Source organism: Bacillus rossius, chromosome 18 (assembly GCF_032445375.1).
Source record: "Bacillus rossius redtenbacheri isolate Brsri chromosome 18, Brsri_v3, whole genome shotgun sequence".
NCBI classification, from domain to species: Eukaryota; Metazoa; Arthropoda; class Insecta; order Phasmatodea; family Bacillidae; genus Bacillus; species Bacillus rossius.
Window position 1 is genome coordinate 13,678,987 of NC_086345.1, and position 17,462 is coordinate 13,696,448.

The 17,462-nt window shown below is 39.9% G+C and overlaps 1 protein-coding gene across 3 annotated transcripts in view; it reads left to right on the forward strand.

The window, feature by feature from the left end:
- The window catches only part of LOC134541460 (peptide transporter family 1), a 130,116-nt gene that overhangs the window by 88,371 nt on the left and 24,283 nt on the right, over positions 1 to 17,462 (forward strand). For all 3 annotated transcript variants that reach the window (XM_063384934.1, XM_063384933.1, XM_063384935.1), the window contains 5 exons: positions 2,710 to 2,851; positions 5,701 to 5,790; positions 9,706 to 9,980; positions 13,099 to 13,181; positions 15,557 to 15,724. In XM_063384934.1, the coding sequence (XP_063241004.1) occupies positions 2,710 to 2,851; positions 5,701 to 5,790; positions 9,706 to 9,980; positions 13,099 to 13,181; positions 15,557 to 15,724 (758 nt within the window). The remainder of the gene's footprint in view (positions 1 to 2,709; positions 2,852 to 5,700; positions 5,791 to 9,705; positions 9,981 to 13,098; positions 13,182 to 15,556; positions 15,725 to 17,462) is intronic.

The window sequence follows — 17,462 nt, forward strand, 5'->3', positions numbered from 1 at the left end:
AACCCGCGAATTTTTCCTGTCCCTACCAATAAAGTATGAACATATGTATACGTATACTTGTATATATACGTATACGTATACATATATATATATAAATATATATATATATTCTTCCATTACTCTCATGTAAACGCAAATAAACAAATGTTGTACATATAGAGAATAGAGTCATGTCAAGTAGTGTGCTTGTTCGCGATTTGCAACGGTTTTTAGCCTCGCGCGGGGTACTGTTTATTAAAACGACAATCGATCTGTTCCCTACTGGAATTCAGTTTGGAAACGTTCTGCGATATGGCCCATGAGTTAGTTGTTTCGTTTGTATCCCAACAAGGCAGTGCTTATTCGCTACCTCACCCGAGCGTCTTGGTATACCGCCCTGAGTAGCCGCGAATTTTAACGGGCTCTACTTATTGCATGTTCTTAACTGGTATTTTTTTTTTACTAGCTTCTCACTTTCAAAATGGACGGTCTTGATTCTTGCCAAGAAGGGTGGGAAGGGGGGTCAGTGGGGCAGTGTGTGGGAGGCGCTTGGCGCATGACTTGTCTTCTCGCAGTCAGCTCGTTTGAGATCGGTTGGAATGTGAAAGTTGCTCGCTCTTCTGGGACGAAGTTAAAATGCGATCGATGTCTTTGGTGCCGTTCACTGCACGGACGCGACTACGCTTACGAAACCGTGAATAGTCGTTTCGTTTTCCCCTCGCACGGAAAAAAAAGTTGCGACAGCAAAAAAAAAAAAAAAAAAAGTTTTAAAATTGTAGATTCTACCAAATAATTTATTGTGACAACAAAAATGTTTGTAATTTCAGCAAAAAAAATGTCAATTATAAGAAGGGGCAACATTTTATGGTTTTATTTCCAGGTCTATTTCGTTTTTTTAAAACAGGAGATTGTTTTTATTTTTATACGTTGTCTTCATGCATAAAATAATGTATCATTCAACAAATATAGACCAAAAATATTTCTCAGCACTTGTTTCATCCCCAATAGTCACATTTTGTCTGACACATGATGTATTTATTCATTAAAATCATAAGTTATAAGCATGTCTAAAAATAATTTATAAAAAATAATTAAAATCAATCGTGTGTGAAAAACGTGCAGACGTAATTGAGGTAACTGAACTAATAAGGGATGGAAGATTAAACAGTGTTGTCTTTTTTTTTTCAGTAAATTTATTTAGTATAAGTTACAAAAATCATGAATTTACTTGAAGAAAACAAAAAAAAAATTTGCAAACATGAATTAAGTTTGGTCAAATTGCTGATTGATTTCATGTTCTCGGTTACATTTTGGTTCTAAATGGTGTAATAACTTGCGTTTATGTGTTGTATTGGCATTCTTTGTTAATTCGGTTTTTATTGAAACTCACCATATAACCGTGTTCCTACTAATAAGTTACGTCCTAGTACAAGGATGAAATTCACGCTCTTTTACACCATTAAGTACCTATGTGTATATTGTACACTCTCTGTTTGTAATATCAGTATATGTAATATCAGTATATATAAACCATTTCTGTTGGTTCTTAAGTCAACATATGATTCGCACACTACTCGTTCACTACAATCATGTAGATCATAATTCATATTTGAAGAACACGTCTTATTGATGTGTAACATCTTACCTCTCGGTGTAAGGCATTTGGCGGGGGTTAACTTCGTGAATGAAACGGAAGTCGCATGGAACGGAAATCGCATGGAACGGAAATGTGTAACCGCCGTACTGCCATCTGTGCCGGATGACGCGAACGAAAGCTCGCGAAGCCAAAGAAAAAAATGTTCTGGTATTAACTGTAAAATTAAGATTTTAACAATAATTGGCAGCACTTCAATTACGACCAACCATTCGCTCTGCAAGAGAAAATGATTCGATAGTCAACGTAGCTGCTCCGGCAGCGAATTCTAGCGGCGGTCGTTAGAACTACGTGTGATTCGCGTCCAGAAATTGTTTTTTTTTATTGCTGGAAAAACAAAATTTGTGCGTGTATTCGTCAGGCTTGGCATTATTTTGACGTGACAACGTCTAATAAATCGATGAACGCCAGCTGCACGCATGAAAAAGGTTGACTCATTGTCCCGTTATGCTTTGTCCCGTTACGCTCATTGTACGCTTGCGCCGCATATATCTCTCTTCCACTCGATTGGAACAACCGTCTATTTGACTTTTTCGAGGCACATTAAACTTGAAACACTCCCATTCGTTTCCTACTTTTCCTATCATCGTCCTATCCTTAACAGAATAACACAGATTGGAAGAAGTTAAATAGCAAACATCTATAAGCGTTATAGTTAAAATAATCTCTTCGCTAAAGTATTAAACATATTTGAATTAATGAGTGCAAATAAAAGTAAATTTTTCCAATTAAATTGTAGATTTCATTTCACTCCTTCTTTGTATGCATTCAAAATAGTGATAATTCAATAAAAATGATTCAATTTTATTCATAAAAGTATGCAATCATTTCATCAATGTTTTGTTATGACGTCACGTTAAACTATCGTCCGTAAACCGACTTTACAGACAGCCAATTTTTTTTTTTTTTTTAATGAATCGCACGTCGGTTTTCGTTCACGGGTTTCGCATTCGCGACGCGAGGGCGCGTTGCAAAACACTGTCTCGTCGCCGAGGAGGTGAGATGTTAGACGTCGACGCGCCTCATGGCGGGACGCAAGGTGAGAGGTCGTTGAACCCTTGCGCCTTGCCTTGCAGCCATCCTGGTCATCTACCTCACCAAGATCCTCAGCTACTCGGACAACGAGGCCACCGTGCTGTACCACACCTTCACCATGTTCTGCTACTTCTTCCCGCTGCTGGGCGCCGTCGTGGCAGACAGCTGGCTGGGCAAGTTCAGGTGAGCCTCTCTCTCTCTCCCTCTCCCTGTCTCTCCCTCTTCCTCTCTCTCCCTCTTCCTGTCTCTCCCTCTTCCTGTCTCTCCCTCTTCCTGTCTCTCCCTCTTCCTGTCTCTCCCTCTTCCTCCCTCTTCCTGTCTCTCCCTCTTCCTCTCTCTCCCTCTTCCTCTCTCTCCCTCTTCCTCTCTCTCCCTCTTCCTGTCTCTCCCTCTTCCTCTCTCTCCCTCTTCCTCTCTCTCCCTCTTCCTCTCTCTCCCTCTTCCACTCTCTCCCTCTTCCTCTCTCTCCCTCTTCCTCTCTCTCCCTCTTCCTCTCTCTCCCTCTTCCTCTCTCTCCCTCTCCCTCTCTCTCCCTCTCCCTGTCTCTCCCTCTTCCTGTCTCTCCCTCTTCCTCTCTCTCCCTCTTCCTGTCTCTCCCTCTTCCTCTCTCTCCCTCTCCCTCTCTCTCCCTCTTCCTGTCTCTCCCTCTTCCTGTCTCTCCCTCTTCCTCTCTCTCCCTCTCCCTCTCTCTCCCTCTTCCTGTCTCTCCCTCTTCCTCTCTCTCCCTCTTCCTCTCTCTCCCTCTTCCTCTCTCTCCCTCTTCCTCTCTCTCCCTCTTAATCTCTCTCCCTCTTAATCTCTCTCCCTCTTCCTCTCTCTCCCTCTTCCTCTCTCTCCCTCTTCCTGTCTCTCCCTCTTCCTCTCTCTCCCTCTCCCTCTCTCTCCCTCTTCCTCTCTCTCCCTCTTCCTCTCTCTCCCTCTTCCTGTCTCTCCCTCTTCCTCTCTCTCCCTCTCCCTCTCTCTCCCTCTCCCTGTCTCTCCCTCTTCCTGTCTCTCCCTCTTCCTCTCTCTCCCTCTCCCTCTCTCTCCCTCTTCCTGTCTCTCCCTCTTCCTCTCTCTCCCTCTTCCTCTCTCTCCCTCTTCCTCTCTCTCCCTCTTCCTCTCTCTCCCTCTTAATCTCTCTCCCTCTTCCTCTCTCTCCCTCTTCCTCTCTCTCCCTCTTCCTGTCTCTCCCTCTTCCTCTCTCTCCCTCTCCCTCTCTCTCCCTCTTCCTGTCTCTCCCTCTTCCGGTTCTCCCTCTTCCTCTCTCTCCCTCTTCCTGTCTCTCCCTCTTCCTCTCTCTCCCTCTCCCTCTCTCTCCCTCTTCCTGTCTCTCCCTCTTCCTGTCTCTCCCTCTTCCTCTCTCTCCCTCTTCCTCTCTCTCCCTCCTCCTCTCTCTCCCTCTTAATCTCTCTCCCTCTTAATCTCTCTCCCTCTTAATCTCTCTCCCTCTTCCTGTCTCTCCCTCTTCCTCTCTCTCCCTCTCCCTCTCTCTCCCTCTCCCTCTGTCTCTCTCTCGGCCGCGCGGGAGATGACGTCCACGAAACAAATATCCCAGTTCCAGTCTTACAGCTCAAATTATACCATTTAGAACAACTCTTTGTTTTTTTTTTTTTACCATATACCTGTTATGGAATTTCATGTGGTGTTTATATCCTGTTGACAACAGCAATTTTTTTTGCTTAATTTGTGTGTTTTGTCTTTTGGGGGAATAATTTTTTTGTTTTCTTCTACAGAAAAAAGTGCTTAGCAATGGCGTATGTCCAAAAGCTTACATCGAGTCATGCACTCCCATTGCACAAATCTTTCAAAGATAATGGAAAAAATCACACATCAAATTGAAGGTAAACTTACCTGTTTTTTTTTTTTTAATTTGAAACTTCTTTTGCTGAGGGGGGCTACAGTTTTGGATCGTTACGAAAATTTCGATCGCATTAGTTTCTTGGAGGTTGAACCGGTAGAGGAGGAAATGGCTTGTTGGGGGGGAGGGGGGGAGGTAGAAATGACACAACTTACTTGCATACTTGCGCAATAGTTGCATTTTTTATTTACGACCTCAGCCAAAGAGAATATTATTTACTATTTACTATACCTGATGATATAATAAGCAAGAAGTGTTACGTCTGTCGCACGTGGACTCCACCCACACACTTTTTACAACTTCACCTGTTCATTGGCTACTGACTTGTGAGGCGTCTCAATTGGCGGACTCGTGATTCGATATTGCTTTGACTGAGGTTCTATAATTGGCCCACAGTCCTCCATATTAACAGTGAACCAATTGCAGAAGTTGCATAAAAGTATTAGTATTTGCTTTTTAGCATATCGCGAAATGAATCCGCGAATTTTTCCGGTCTCTAGTCATTTTAATTTTACCTATACATCCAAATGTGTAAATAAAAAAAACTTAAGTTATTTTAATAACAGGTGTACATTTGTGTATTATCACCAAACATGTAGAACATTTAAGGTTTTTTTTTAGTATAATGTGTGTAACAGTACACCAACTGTACTAGTTATTCAAAATCACGTGACAAAATTGAACTGCAATAAAGGTTTTTTTTTTTACTTTTACAAGGATAGTCCTTGGAAATCTCAATTGCCAACGTTATCACTTGTAAAATTGCAAGGCAGAGCCATCTACCATTTGCAGTTTTAAAAAGCTCTGCCTTGCAATTTTACAAGTGATATCGTTGGGAACTGAGTTTCCAAGGGTTTTCCTTGTAAAACGTACAAAATTTCTTTACAAAGTGTAATATTACTAAATATTTTGTGGTTGCTAAAAAACGTTTTTTTTAAGAACAGGCCTAACTGTGCTTATATACTCCTTTCAGAAAGCATGTTCATGTATTGTTAAAGTTTCACAATTGTAATTACACGTAATACAGGAGAGGTGCCACATTTAAAATTAAAATTATAATTTTCGTAAGTAAACACTAATAGTACTTAAACAGAATAGCTATTTATTTGTGATGCTGTCTGAAAGCTGCTCATTTTTAAGTTTTGTTGGAAGCTCTAAATTAATTAATTAATTGTTCTTAATTTCTTTTCAGGACAATTTTCTACTTGTCGATCGTGTATGCCATCGGAAACATTGTGGTCTCGTTTGCTTCAGCCACAGGAGCTATCGACATACCTGCCAGGTAAGACTAGTTGAGTGTGGTTTCCATATCTACCTGGTCAACTTTTTCCTGCACGTGAAAATACGACTAAAGATGATGATTAGAAATCGAGATTTATCTCGATATTTTGCTTGCGTCTGCTCCTGTTAGGTACAATAATCTTGCATGGCTTCAAATAGGCCAATGAGAACTCATCGTCTGCATCACAGAATCTCCTTGATTTGTATAAAAATCTTTACTTCACGTCAAAAACACGTATTTCCTGCATTATAATTGTTACGAAGAAGTTACAGTATTCAGTATTTTATAAACTACCTTGGCCTGAATGATATATCATTGTCTATATTAAGAGACTCGGAAATTCTGCAAATTCGTTAATTCCTTTAATTCTCAAGAAAAATATAAAATATAACATCTTTGTTGAGCCTTAAGTGAACATATAATTCGCAAACGACCCCTCAAATCTACTAAACGACAATAATAAACCGTCGCACCAGTATAGACCTACATAGAGTCATATCGTAAGAACACTACTAATTTTTCTTCTTAATTTTCAATCGTAAACCCACCTGAATTCCTTCTGCTATTACCACCTTTAAATAGCATTAAATTGTTATTTTTCTAAATTTTGCTTTGTGTTCGAACGAAAGTAATAGTTTTCCGATAACCTAATAATATTTATTTTGGATCTTTAAATATTGAAATGTTTTGAAGCTATTTTATTTCATTTTATTGAAATTATAATTTTATGTGGACATGTAAATCGTAAAACTATTCTAAAGGCTAGGTTACATTGTTTCACTTGATTTTGTTTTTGTGGAAGATGTTTATTTCCTTTTTTGTTGCTAGATAACTGAAAATTCTGATTGCATTCATTTCTGAAATCGAAAATGGGCGGAAAAAGATATTGGGTGCGTTATTAACAAACCTCAACTTATTAAGAGACGATTGAGTAAATAACCAGCCTATATATTTGCCGCCATGCATGGCCGTAAAAATAAAATTTTCTGCATGTAGGATATAACATGTATTAGTATGCAGGAAAGTTTATTTAATTACATATTGTGAACGGTTTTGTTTCTTATCATTATGACTGATAGGTAGGTACGTACACGGTATTTTTTTTTGTAAATGGAACAAACACGAATATTCATTTAAAATTATTGATATTTGTAAATATTTACATAATACTCGAGAACAACTGCATCACTACAATATATTGTTCGCAGTAATACTGGGTTCGGATTATTACCAGGGAATTTATGCTTTGTTTTTTCCCAGTACCTCCAATAGATAAAAGTTATTTGTGAACCTTTCCCTGAGTATCTTTCCAGTATTAACACGATAGAACAAAATAAAGTAAAAAATGTTTAATATTCGATTTTTTTAATGGTTCACAATAAATTTCATTAAATGAAAAATGAATCAAAAGATTATTATATTAACCAATATTCGTAAGAGCTACTCGGTATTATCTCGAGAAAAAAAGTATTACGTATATGCAAAAAATAATTGAAGACATGAGTGGATGAAGGCCACATGGGAAATGTGCTCATAATGCTTCCATTAATTTTTTTTATAATGCTTCTTTGACCTGAACCTGACACCTTTGTTCGTTTGTAATTTTCTATCTGAGCCTAATAGACGTGATTTTAATGTGCACATCATGCTTATGTCAACACAAACATTTGTTATGCCATAAAATAAAAATTAAAGCAAAGTGTTACGTATAACCTTCATCCGCCCATGTCTTCAATTATAGCCAATGCTTTGTACAAAGTTACAATATTATCTCTCTTGGAGTATTCCTTGGCAGGCCGGTTTCCGGAGGGAACTCTCGTGAAAGCGCGGGTGTGACGTGTGACGTGTGACGTGTGACGTGTGACGTGTGACGTGTGACGTGTGACGTGTGACGTGTGACGTGTGACGTGTGACGTTTGACGTGTGACGTTTGACGTTTGACGTTTGACGTTTGACGTTTGACGTTTGACGTTTGACGTTTGACGTTTGACGTGTGACGTGTGACGTGTGACGTGTGACGTGTGACGTGTGACGTGTGACGTGTGACGTGTGACGTGTGACGTGTGACGTGTGACGTGTGACGTGTGACGTGTGACGTTTGACGTTTGACGTGTGACGTGTGACGTTTGACGTTTGACGTGTGACGTTTGACGTTTGACGTGTGACGTTTGACGTTTGACGTTTGACGTTTGACGTTTGACGTTTGACGTTTGACGTTTGACGTTTGACGTTTGACGTTTGACGTTTGACGTTTGACGTTTGACGTTTGACGTTTGACGTTTGACGTTTGACGTTTGACGTTTGACGTTTGACGTTTGACGTTTGACGTTTGACGTTTGACGTTTGACGTTTGACGTTTGACGTTTGACGTTTGACGTTTGACGTTTGACGTTTGACGTTTGACGTTTGACGTTTGACGTTTGACGTTTGACGTTTGACGTTTGACGTTTGACGTTTGACGTTTGACGTTTGACGTTTGACGTTTGACGTTTGACGTTTGACGTTTGACGTTTGACGTTTGACGTTTGACGTTTGACGTTTGACGTTTGACGTTTGACGTTTGACGTTTGACGTTTGACGTTTGACGTTTGACGTTTGACGTTTGACGTTTGACGTTTGACGTTTGACGTTTGACGTTTGACGTTTGACGTTTGACGTTTGACGTTTGACGTTTGACGTTTGACGTTTGACGTTTGACGTTTGACGTTTGACGTTTGACGTTTGACGTTTGACGTTTGACGTTTGACGTTTGACGTTTGACGTTTGACGTTTGACGTTTGACGTTTGACGTTTGACGTTTGACGTTTGACGTTTGACGTTTGACGTTTGACGTTTGACGTTTGACGTTTGACGTTTGACGTTTGACGTTTGACGTTTGACGTTTGACGTTTGACGTTTGACGTTTGACGTTTGACGTTTGACGTTTGACGTTTGACGTTTGACGTTTGACGTTTGACGTTTGACGTTTGACGTTTGACGTTTGACGTTTGACGTTTGACGTTTGACGTTTGACGTTTGACGTTTGACGTTTGACGTTTGACGTTTGACGTTTGACGTTTGACGTTTGACGTTTGACGTTTGACGTTTGACGTTTGACGTTTGACGTTTGACGTTTGACGTTTGACGTTTGACGTTTGACGTTTGACGTTTGACGTTTGACTTTTGACTTTTGACGTTTGACGTTTGACTTTTGACTTTTGACTTTTGACTTTTGACTTTTGACTTTTGACTTTTGACTTTTGACTTTTGACTTTTGACTTTTGACTTTTGACTTTTGACTTTTGACTTTTGACTTTTGACTTTTGACTTTTGACTTTTGACTTTTGACTTTTGACTTTTGACTTTTGACTTTTGACTTTTGACTTTTGACTTTTGACTTTTGACTTTTGACTTTTGACTTTTGACTTTTGACTTTTGACTTTTGACTTTTGACTTTTGACTTTTGACTTTTGACTTTTGACTTTTGACTTTTGACTTTTGACTTTTGACTTTTGACTTTTGACTTTTGACTTTTGACTTTTGACTTTTGACTTTTGACTTTTGACTTTTGACTTTTGACTTTTGACTTTTGACTTTTGACTTTTGACTTTTGACTTTTGACTTTTGACTTTTGACTTTTGACTTTTGACTTTTGACTTTTGACTTTTGACTTTTGACTTTTGACTTTTGACTTTTGACTTTTGACTTTTGACTTTTGACTTTTGACTTTTGACTTTTGACTTTTGACGTTTGACGTTTGACGTTTGACGTTTGACGTGTGACGTGTGACGTGTGACGTGTGACGTGTGACGTGTGACGTTTGACGTGTGACGTTTGACGTTTGACGTTTGACGTGTGACGTGTGACGTGTGACGTTTGACGTGTGACGTGTGACGTGTGACGTGTGACGTTTGACGTTTGACGTGTGACACGCAGGGAGCTGACCATCCTGGGCCTGCTGCTGATCGCGCTGGGCACCGGAGGCATCAAGCCCTGCGTGTCGGCCTTCGGCGGCGACCAGTTCCTGCTGCCGCAGCAGGAGCGCCAGCTGCAGACCTTCTTCTCGCTCTTCTACTTCTCCATCAACTCGGGCAGCCTCATCTCCACCTTCCTCACGCCCATCCTGAGGCAGGACGTCAAGTGCCTGGACCAGGACAGCTGCTACCCGCTGGCCTTCGGCGTGCCGGCGCTGCTCATGGTGGTGTCGCTCGGTGGGTGGCCGGCCCGTCTCTCCTCTTGCTCGCAACTAGCCACCTGCCATTAGCCAGCCTCTTGCTCGCAACTGGCCACCTGCCATTAGCCAGCCTCTCGCTCGCAACTAGCCACCTGCCAGTAGCCAGCCTCTTGCTCGTGGCCAGCCACCTGCCATTAGCCAGCCTCTCGCTCGCAACTAGCCACCCGCTAGTAGCCAGCCTCTTTCTCGCAACTAACCACCTGCCATTAGCCAGCCTCTTGCTCGTGGCCAGCCTCTTGCTCCTAACTAGCCACCTGCTAGTAGCCAGCTTCTTGCTAGTAGCCAACTTCTTACTAGTAGCTAGCCTATTGCTCTTAACTAGCCACATTCTCCAAGCAAGACTCTTGCTCGTAACTAGCCACCTACTCGTAGCCAGCTTCTTGCTAGTAGCCAACCTCTTGCTCGTATCTAGCCTCTTACTCTTAACTAGCCACATTCTTGTAGCATGCCTCTTGCTCGTAATTAGCCATCTGATCGTAGCCAGCCTCTTGCTCGAAATTGGTCTCCTGCTTGTAACTGACGTATTTATAGATATACTCCTGCTCATAACTAGCCTCCTGCTCATACATTACCTGGTCATAACTAATCTCCTGCTAGTAATTTACCTGCTCGTAACTAGTCTTCGGCACATAATTAACGTCATAGCTAGAATCCTGCTCATAACTTACCTGCTAATAGCTAGCATTCTGCTCATAATAAACCTCCAGCTCATTACTGACATACTTATAAGCAGTCTCCTGCTCATAACTAATCCTACTCATAACTGACCTGATAGCCAGCATCATATTTATAACCAGTCTCCTGCTCATAGCTATTATCCTGCTCATAACCAGCCCCTGCTTATAAATTACACCATAAATTAAACATTCGTTAAAATTTCCAGAAATTCAAAACATTGTAGTCCAGTTAACTTGTGCAGTTTTAAATTCTTTTCAATGTGTTTTCTTTACGTTAATAACACATTAAGTAAAATATGAAACTGCCTTGCATAAATTTTGAATATGCGAAAGCCAGCAATTATTTGTACAGTTGAACTGGGATTATGATTACAAGTTAATTCCAACAAAGGTATGCACTATGCCATTATTGACGTCCTGCATGCAAATTTGAGGGATAAATGATTTATTCTAGAAAAACATGATGTGAATCGATTACTACTTTTTTATAATGGTTGGTTTATCTTAATATTGATTTCAAGTACAGTATTATATAGTAAGTGTACTTATAATAAGTATTTACGTACATAAGTATTCAAGTAGTTTATAAATTCACGCTAGATGTAAACAGGAGGTATGTTTTCATTTTTTTAAATAAATTTGACTTTTTTTACTTTTGTATTTGAATATTTAATATTTATATCTTCTTTAATTTCTTTGTTTGCCTAGTAGGGGGATAGTAAATATGATTAAAAGGCTTTAAATAAAACATTTTTACATAAAAACTTTATCTACAAACGTCTACAATCTACGTTTCTCAGAGAGCCCTGTGCTATATAGATTTGAATCATCACACAAATTTTAAGTATCTTTTAAAGCTTCTTCTATTGTTAAAGTGTATTTAATTTTAAATGATTCACCCTTTTAATTATTAGATTTAAGCATTGATCTTTACGAATAGAGATAGTTTATTTCAAAATTTTTATTAATATTCTTCTCAGCAAAAATAATAGATTTAGTTTTGAAGTCACTATTTCAAACCACCCGGTATTATCAGGTTTCTTAATACTTTAGTAAAATAAAATGTATTATATTATCTAGTGTACCTATACATATGAGTTTTGTATGTTTGAATGTTCTAATGTTTGTTAATAAAAAACTTTGAACTTAGGTAGACGATTTACTGGGTAAACTACTATTTGCCACTTTCTTAACTTCCACATCTAACTCTTTGTAAAGTTAGTGAAGTGTGATTTTATAATAAAAATTATATTTCTGAATAAACTAAAATTGAAGTTAAAACTTTTTTGTATCAATATGAAACCACTATAAATTGCAACTTCACTTTGAAATTATCCAAAAATACAACCGTAGGTTGATTAAAATGTAGCTGGTTCAGTTTTGTTAATAATAATTAACATTATCAATTTGTATGAAGAAGTGTATCTTTTTTCATTTTCCAAAATTCTGCCTCTAAGACGTTAAATGGGAGATGGGTTTTGTTTTCAATTATAAAAAAACGTATCTCTAAAAACATTCAAAGTATAAATACTTTTATGTAAGAATCTGGATTTTTCTATGTTTGTTACCAAACCACTTTTTAGCTACTAACCCGTTTTTAATGAACTTTAAAATAAAGCTAACGCGTATATTTATTATAAACACGTACGGTTTTTTTAAATAAAAAGGCATGAAGGTTAATATTTACAAAATTAACGTGCTTTGTAAACGTTTCAGAATAACGAGGTACGGGAAGTTGGCATGAATTCATATGTAAACTAACTGTGCACTCGAATTTTTCACGAGAAAATTAAAGTTTCTTGATTGAAAAAAAAAAATTTAAATGTTGTAATATCGCATATATTTACATATTTAAAATTAGTTGATGGGCTAAATTGGGTCCAAAGTTGATAAAAACTAATTTAAATATTTTTTTACGATGGTTTTAGTATTGACACACAGAAAGGCATACATTAAAAAAACTATTTGACCTCTGCATACTATATACTCTGTAACAGTGTTTAGTAAGTTTGAATATATATCTATATATACTTTTATGTTTATGGTTTCAAAAAAAATCATTTATTTTACATTGTTTTATTTTTTAATTATCTTGAAAAATCTTAACTTTAATCACTGTTTATTGCGGATATTAGTTACTTACACAGATATATATATATATATAAGGAAAACGAAGAGCTTACATATTTTTTTTTTAACTGAGTGCATCATAACACTTTGCGGGAACCACGGCTAGTGTAAATGAAATGACTTCTTCCACAATGAAGCTGCAAAAATTCTCCACTGTTTTTTTTTTTTTTTTTAGTTCTTGAAGCAAGTGTTTTTATAAGCTAGAAAAATATGAATATAATACATTCCTAAAATTTAGTGAATTTTAGTTATCCTACAATTAATATATATGATTGATATTTCTTTCAGTGATTTTTGTGGTTGGGAAACCATTCTACACCATCAAGAAACCTCAAGGGAATATTATCGTTGATGTCAGCAAATGCATTTGCGTAAGTAATTGAGGTCATTCACTTATTTATATTGATAAATATTAAACAGAAAATTGTGTTTAGCTTGTAAAAATGTATTGTAATATATTTAGCCAAATTAATAAATATGTATGCAATTTTTTTCTTAACAGCGTAGATTTGGGTTGTTTTGTTTTACACGTTTTTAAAACGTTATACTCGTGATTTGCTTTATCAATTACCAAAGACCCGCATAATCCAGGTTATTATTTTGTGAGAGGCTGGAATGCATAGCTTCTTTGTGCACTTGAACTGCGTTATCACTTCCCCGAAGGCCACAAACCAGTAACAACACTAAAAGATTCAAAGCACCCAGTTACATGCTAATTGGCCGGAAGGCAAATTGCGGTGGCAGCCAATCGGCAATAGACACCGACTTATATATGTGCGCGTGTGTGTGTATGTGTATGTGTATGTGTATGTGAGTGAGTGAGTGAGTGAGTAAGTAAGTGAATGAATGAATGAGTGAGTGTGTAAGTGCGCGAGCGTATGAGTACTCATGCTGTGTCTATCAGAGATCACTATCACGAAGTTCCCTATGATCTTCCTTCAGCGCTCGAAATACAACGGTTCAACAGAAGTTCTGACCACCGGACAAGGAACTGTAATAATCATAAAGTAATCTCCGTTTGGTCATTAAAAAATAATAAACTCTTGGAATAATTTTTTTTAATTGACTGTTTTAGTTTTACTACATATCTAATTCATTTTCCCACATAATCGCCGTTCAATTTTAAGCAATTTTCGTAACGTTGCACCAGTTTCTTTAACCCGTCTGCATGGAAGTTCCGCCGGCTGGGAGTCAAACCGCCAGGAAGAGCGGCTACTCGCAGTGCAGACGAGTGACGCGGAAAGCCATACACACAGGGGCAGGTGAAGATCCCTTTGCACACAAAATTCGAATCACAACGAGCGTCCTCACACGTCTGACTTTGCTCTCCTTGTCACCTGGGGGTGACGGCGGCGAGTAGCCATGCCCGCCGGGCGCGTGACCCGCGAAGATGCCATCGGCTTGATCGTCGCGGGGTATGCGGTGCTACAAATAATGCCCCTGTGAGCAGGCTTCCCGCTTCACTCGTCTGCACTGCGGGCAGCCACGCTTCCTGGAGGTTTAATTCCCAGGAAGCGAACTTCTATGCAGAAGGGTCAACGTTAGGAAAAGTGCTTAAAGCAGAATGGTGATTGCATGAAAAAAAAATTATTTATGCAGTTAACTAAAACTGTCAATAAAACCCCTTTTTCAGTTTATTTTTTAAATGACCAAACGGACCTTACTTTATGAATATCCGTAGTAATATTAATATTGCATTGGGTTACGAAGTTTAGGCTAGCTGCTGTCTGTTAAAAATGAAATGTTATTAAGAAGAGAAAATCAGTCACCAAACTAATGTATAATAAAATTAACACAGTCATAAAAAGAGATAGTTCACAAAACAAAGTCCACATAACACAACACACTGTGAAATTTTGCAAAGAAAACATTGAATTTTACAAAATATTACAATCTCAAATCATGGCACAATATTTAGAATCTCTATCATATATCGTGAATGGGCTGTAATTACCCACACAACAAACTTAATTGAAAGATTGTGTATAAAAAATTATCTGGCTATTACATATGCACACTAACTTGTAACAGCCAACTATTTTTAAGGCATATTTGAGAGAAATCTGATTCAATCAGATTTAATATTTATTCGGAAAAGATGTTACAGTTTTAATTTAGTTAGCAAAAACATTATTTATTAACCAGTGCACTAGTTTAATCTTCTATCGGAAACAAAATTATGACAACCAGTTTTATTAAACCGGAAAGTCAGTAGCACCCGTCGAACATAATTGGTTAGAAAACTAAAATTTTTATGTGTAACATCTTAGCTGACGGTACACGGCATTTTTCGTATGATTATTTTCGTGAATGGAACGGAGGTCGCATGGAAAGGAAATGAGCAACCATGGTGCTGCCATCTGTGGCGGGTGGCGCGAACTAAAGTTCACAAATACAAAGGTAAGCTGTTTAATTAATTTGAACTAGATATACAGTATTTTCCAAGTCTTTTTTTTCTCTTTTATCGGAGCCATTTTATTACATTGTTTAAATTTTCTGTCTGCGGAATGGAATGAATCGATAGTCGACGCAGCTGCTCCGGCAACGAATTCTAGCGGCGACCGCTGAAACTACGTGTGATTCGTGTCCAGAAATGTAGAAGGAAACACAATATCACGGCCGGGGCACAAGCGTGTTTTGCAACACGAGAGCACACGAGGTTAGACGGATGTTCACACGTGCCTCCGGCGAGCACCACGAGAGCCCCGTCGCTCTGGTTCCGAACCCTGGCTCTGGTTTGTTCCAGCACGCCGTGGCCGTGAAGGTCAAGGGCAAAGGACAGAAGCGCGACCACTGGCTGGACCACGCCGACGACAGGTACCCGCAGAAGCTGATAGAGGACATCAAGGCCACGCTGAGGGTGCTGCTGCTGTTCGTCCCGCTGCCCTTCTTCTGGGCCTTGTTCGACCAGCAGGTGACTATACGCAACGCTCCTCCCGTCAACGCCCCTCCCTTCAACGCCCCTCCCTTCAACGCCCCTCCCTTCAACGCCCCTCCCTTCAACGCCCCTCCCTTCAACGCCCCTCCCTTCAACGCCCCTCCCTTCAACGCCCCTCCCTTCAACGCCCCTCCCTTCAACGCCCCTCCCTTCAACGCCCCTCCCTTCAACGCCCCTCCCTTCAACGCCCCTCCCTTCAACGCCCCTCCCTTCAACGCTCCTCCCTTCAACGCTCCTCCCTTCAACGCTCCTCCCTTCAACGCTCCTCCCTTCAACGCTCCTCCCTTCAACGCTCCTCCCTTCAACGCTCCTCCCTTCAACGCTCCTCCCTTCAACGCTCCTCCCTTCAACGCTCCTCCCTTCAACGCTCCTCCCTTCAACGCTCCTCCCTTCAACGCTCCTCCCTTCAACGCTCCTCCCTTCAACGCTCCTCCCTTCAACGCTCCTCCCTTCAACGCTCCTCCCTTCAACGCTCCTCCCTTCAACGCTCCTCCCTTCAACGCTCCTCCCTTCAACGCTCCTCCCTTCAACGCTCCTCCCTTCAACGCTCCTCCCTTCAACGCTCCTCCCTTCAACGCTCCTCCCTTCAACGCTCCTCCCTTCAACGCTCCTCCCTTCAACGCTCCTCCCTTCAACGCTCCTCCCTTCAACGCTCCTCCCTTCAACGCTCCTCCCTTCAACGCTCCTCCCTTCAACGCTCCTCCCTTCAACGCTCCTCCCTTCAACGCTCCTCCCTTCAACGCTCCTCCCTTCAACGCTCCTCCCTTCAACGCTCCTCCCTTCAACGCTCCTCCCTTCAACGCTCCTCCCTTCAATGCTCCTCCCTTAAACGCTCCTCCCGTCAACGCTCCTCCCTTCAACGCTCCTCCCGTCAACGCTCCTCCCGTCAACGCTCCTCCCTTCAACGCTCCTCCCTTCAACGCTCCTCCCTTCAATGCTCCTCCCGTCAACGCTCCTCCCTTCAACGCTCCTTCCTTCAACGCTCCTCCCTTCAATGCTCCTTCTTTCAACACCTCTCCCTTCGTGCAGGGGTGGATCTAGTGAAGAAGGGGTTGTGGGCAACCGGATATTTTTTTTTTCAAATTTTATATATGAGCATCGAATCTTCGACACTATATTATTTCTTTAAATACAGTACGTAAAAAAAAAGTTCACTTATTTGTTAGGGGGTGTGATTAAAATTTTTACCCTGGATGAAGGGAAACCTAGACCCGTCAATTCACTACAGTCTGAAAGCACATACTTGCATTTTTAAGTTGCTACTAATGAAGCAGTCTATAATATGAATAGGTTTTGTTTAAAAAAAACCTCTAATTTAAAACGATAATGCTACTTTAATAAAAAGCTTTATTAAAGCATCAAACTACGGTAATGATAATTTAATAACATATAATATACGGGTGTAATGCTAGTCAGTATTTTTCCTAAACATAAAATGATATAATATTTACGTCTAGTTTAAGCTGAAGATTGCTGCACTATTTAATGCCTGTTGAGATGATACACATCTCTGCGGCAGTAAAAGGTGCTAAATAAAGTGGCGCTGGCCATAACTACCACACGACTGCTTATAATCGTGAGGATTTAATGCCCGCGCACAGTTCTACCAGTTATTTAGTTACAGGGGAAGTAGATTGGGGATGCAACCGAACAGTAGGAAAATATAAAATTTCTTTTTTAATTGAGTTTTACAAGGAATTACAAAAAACTAACA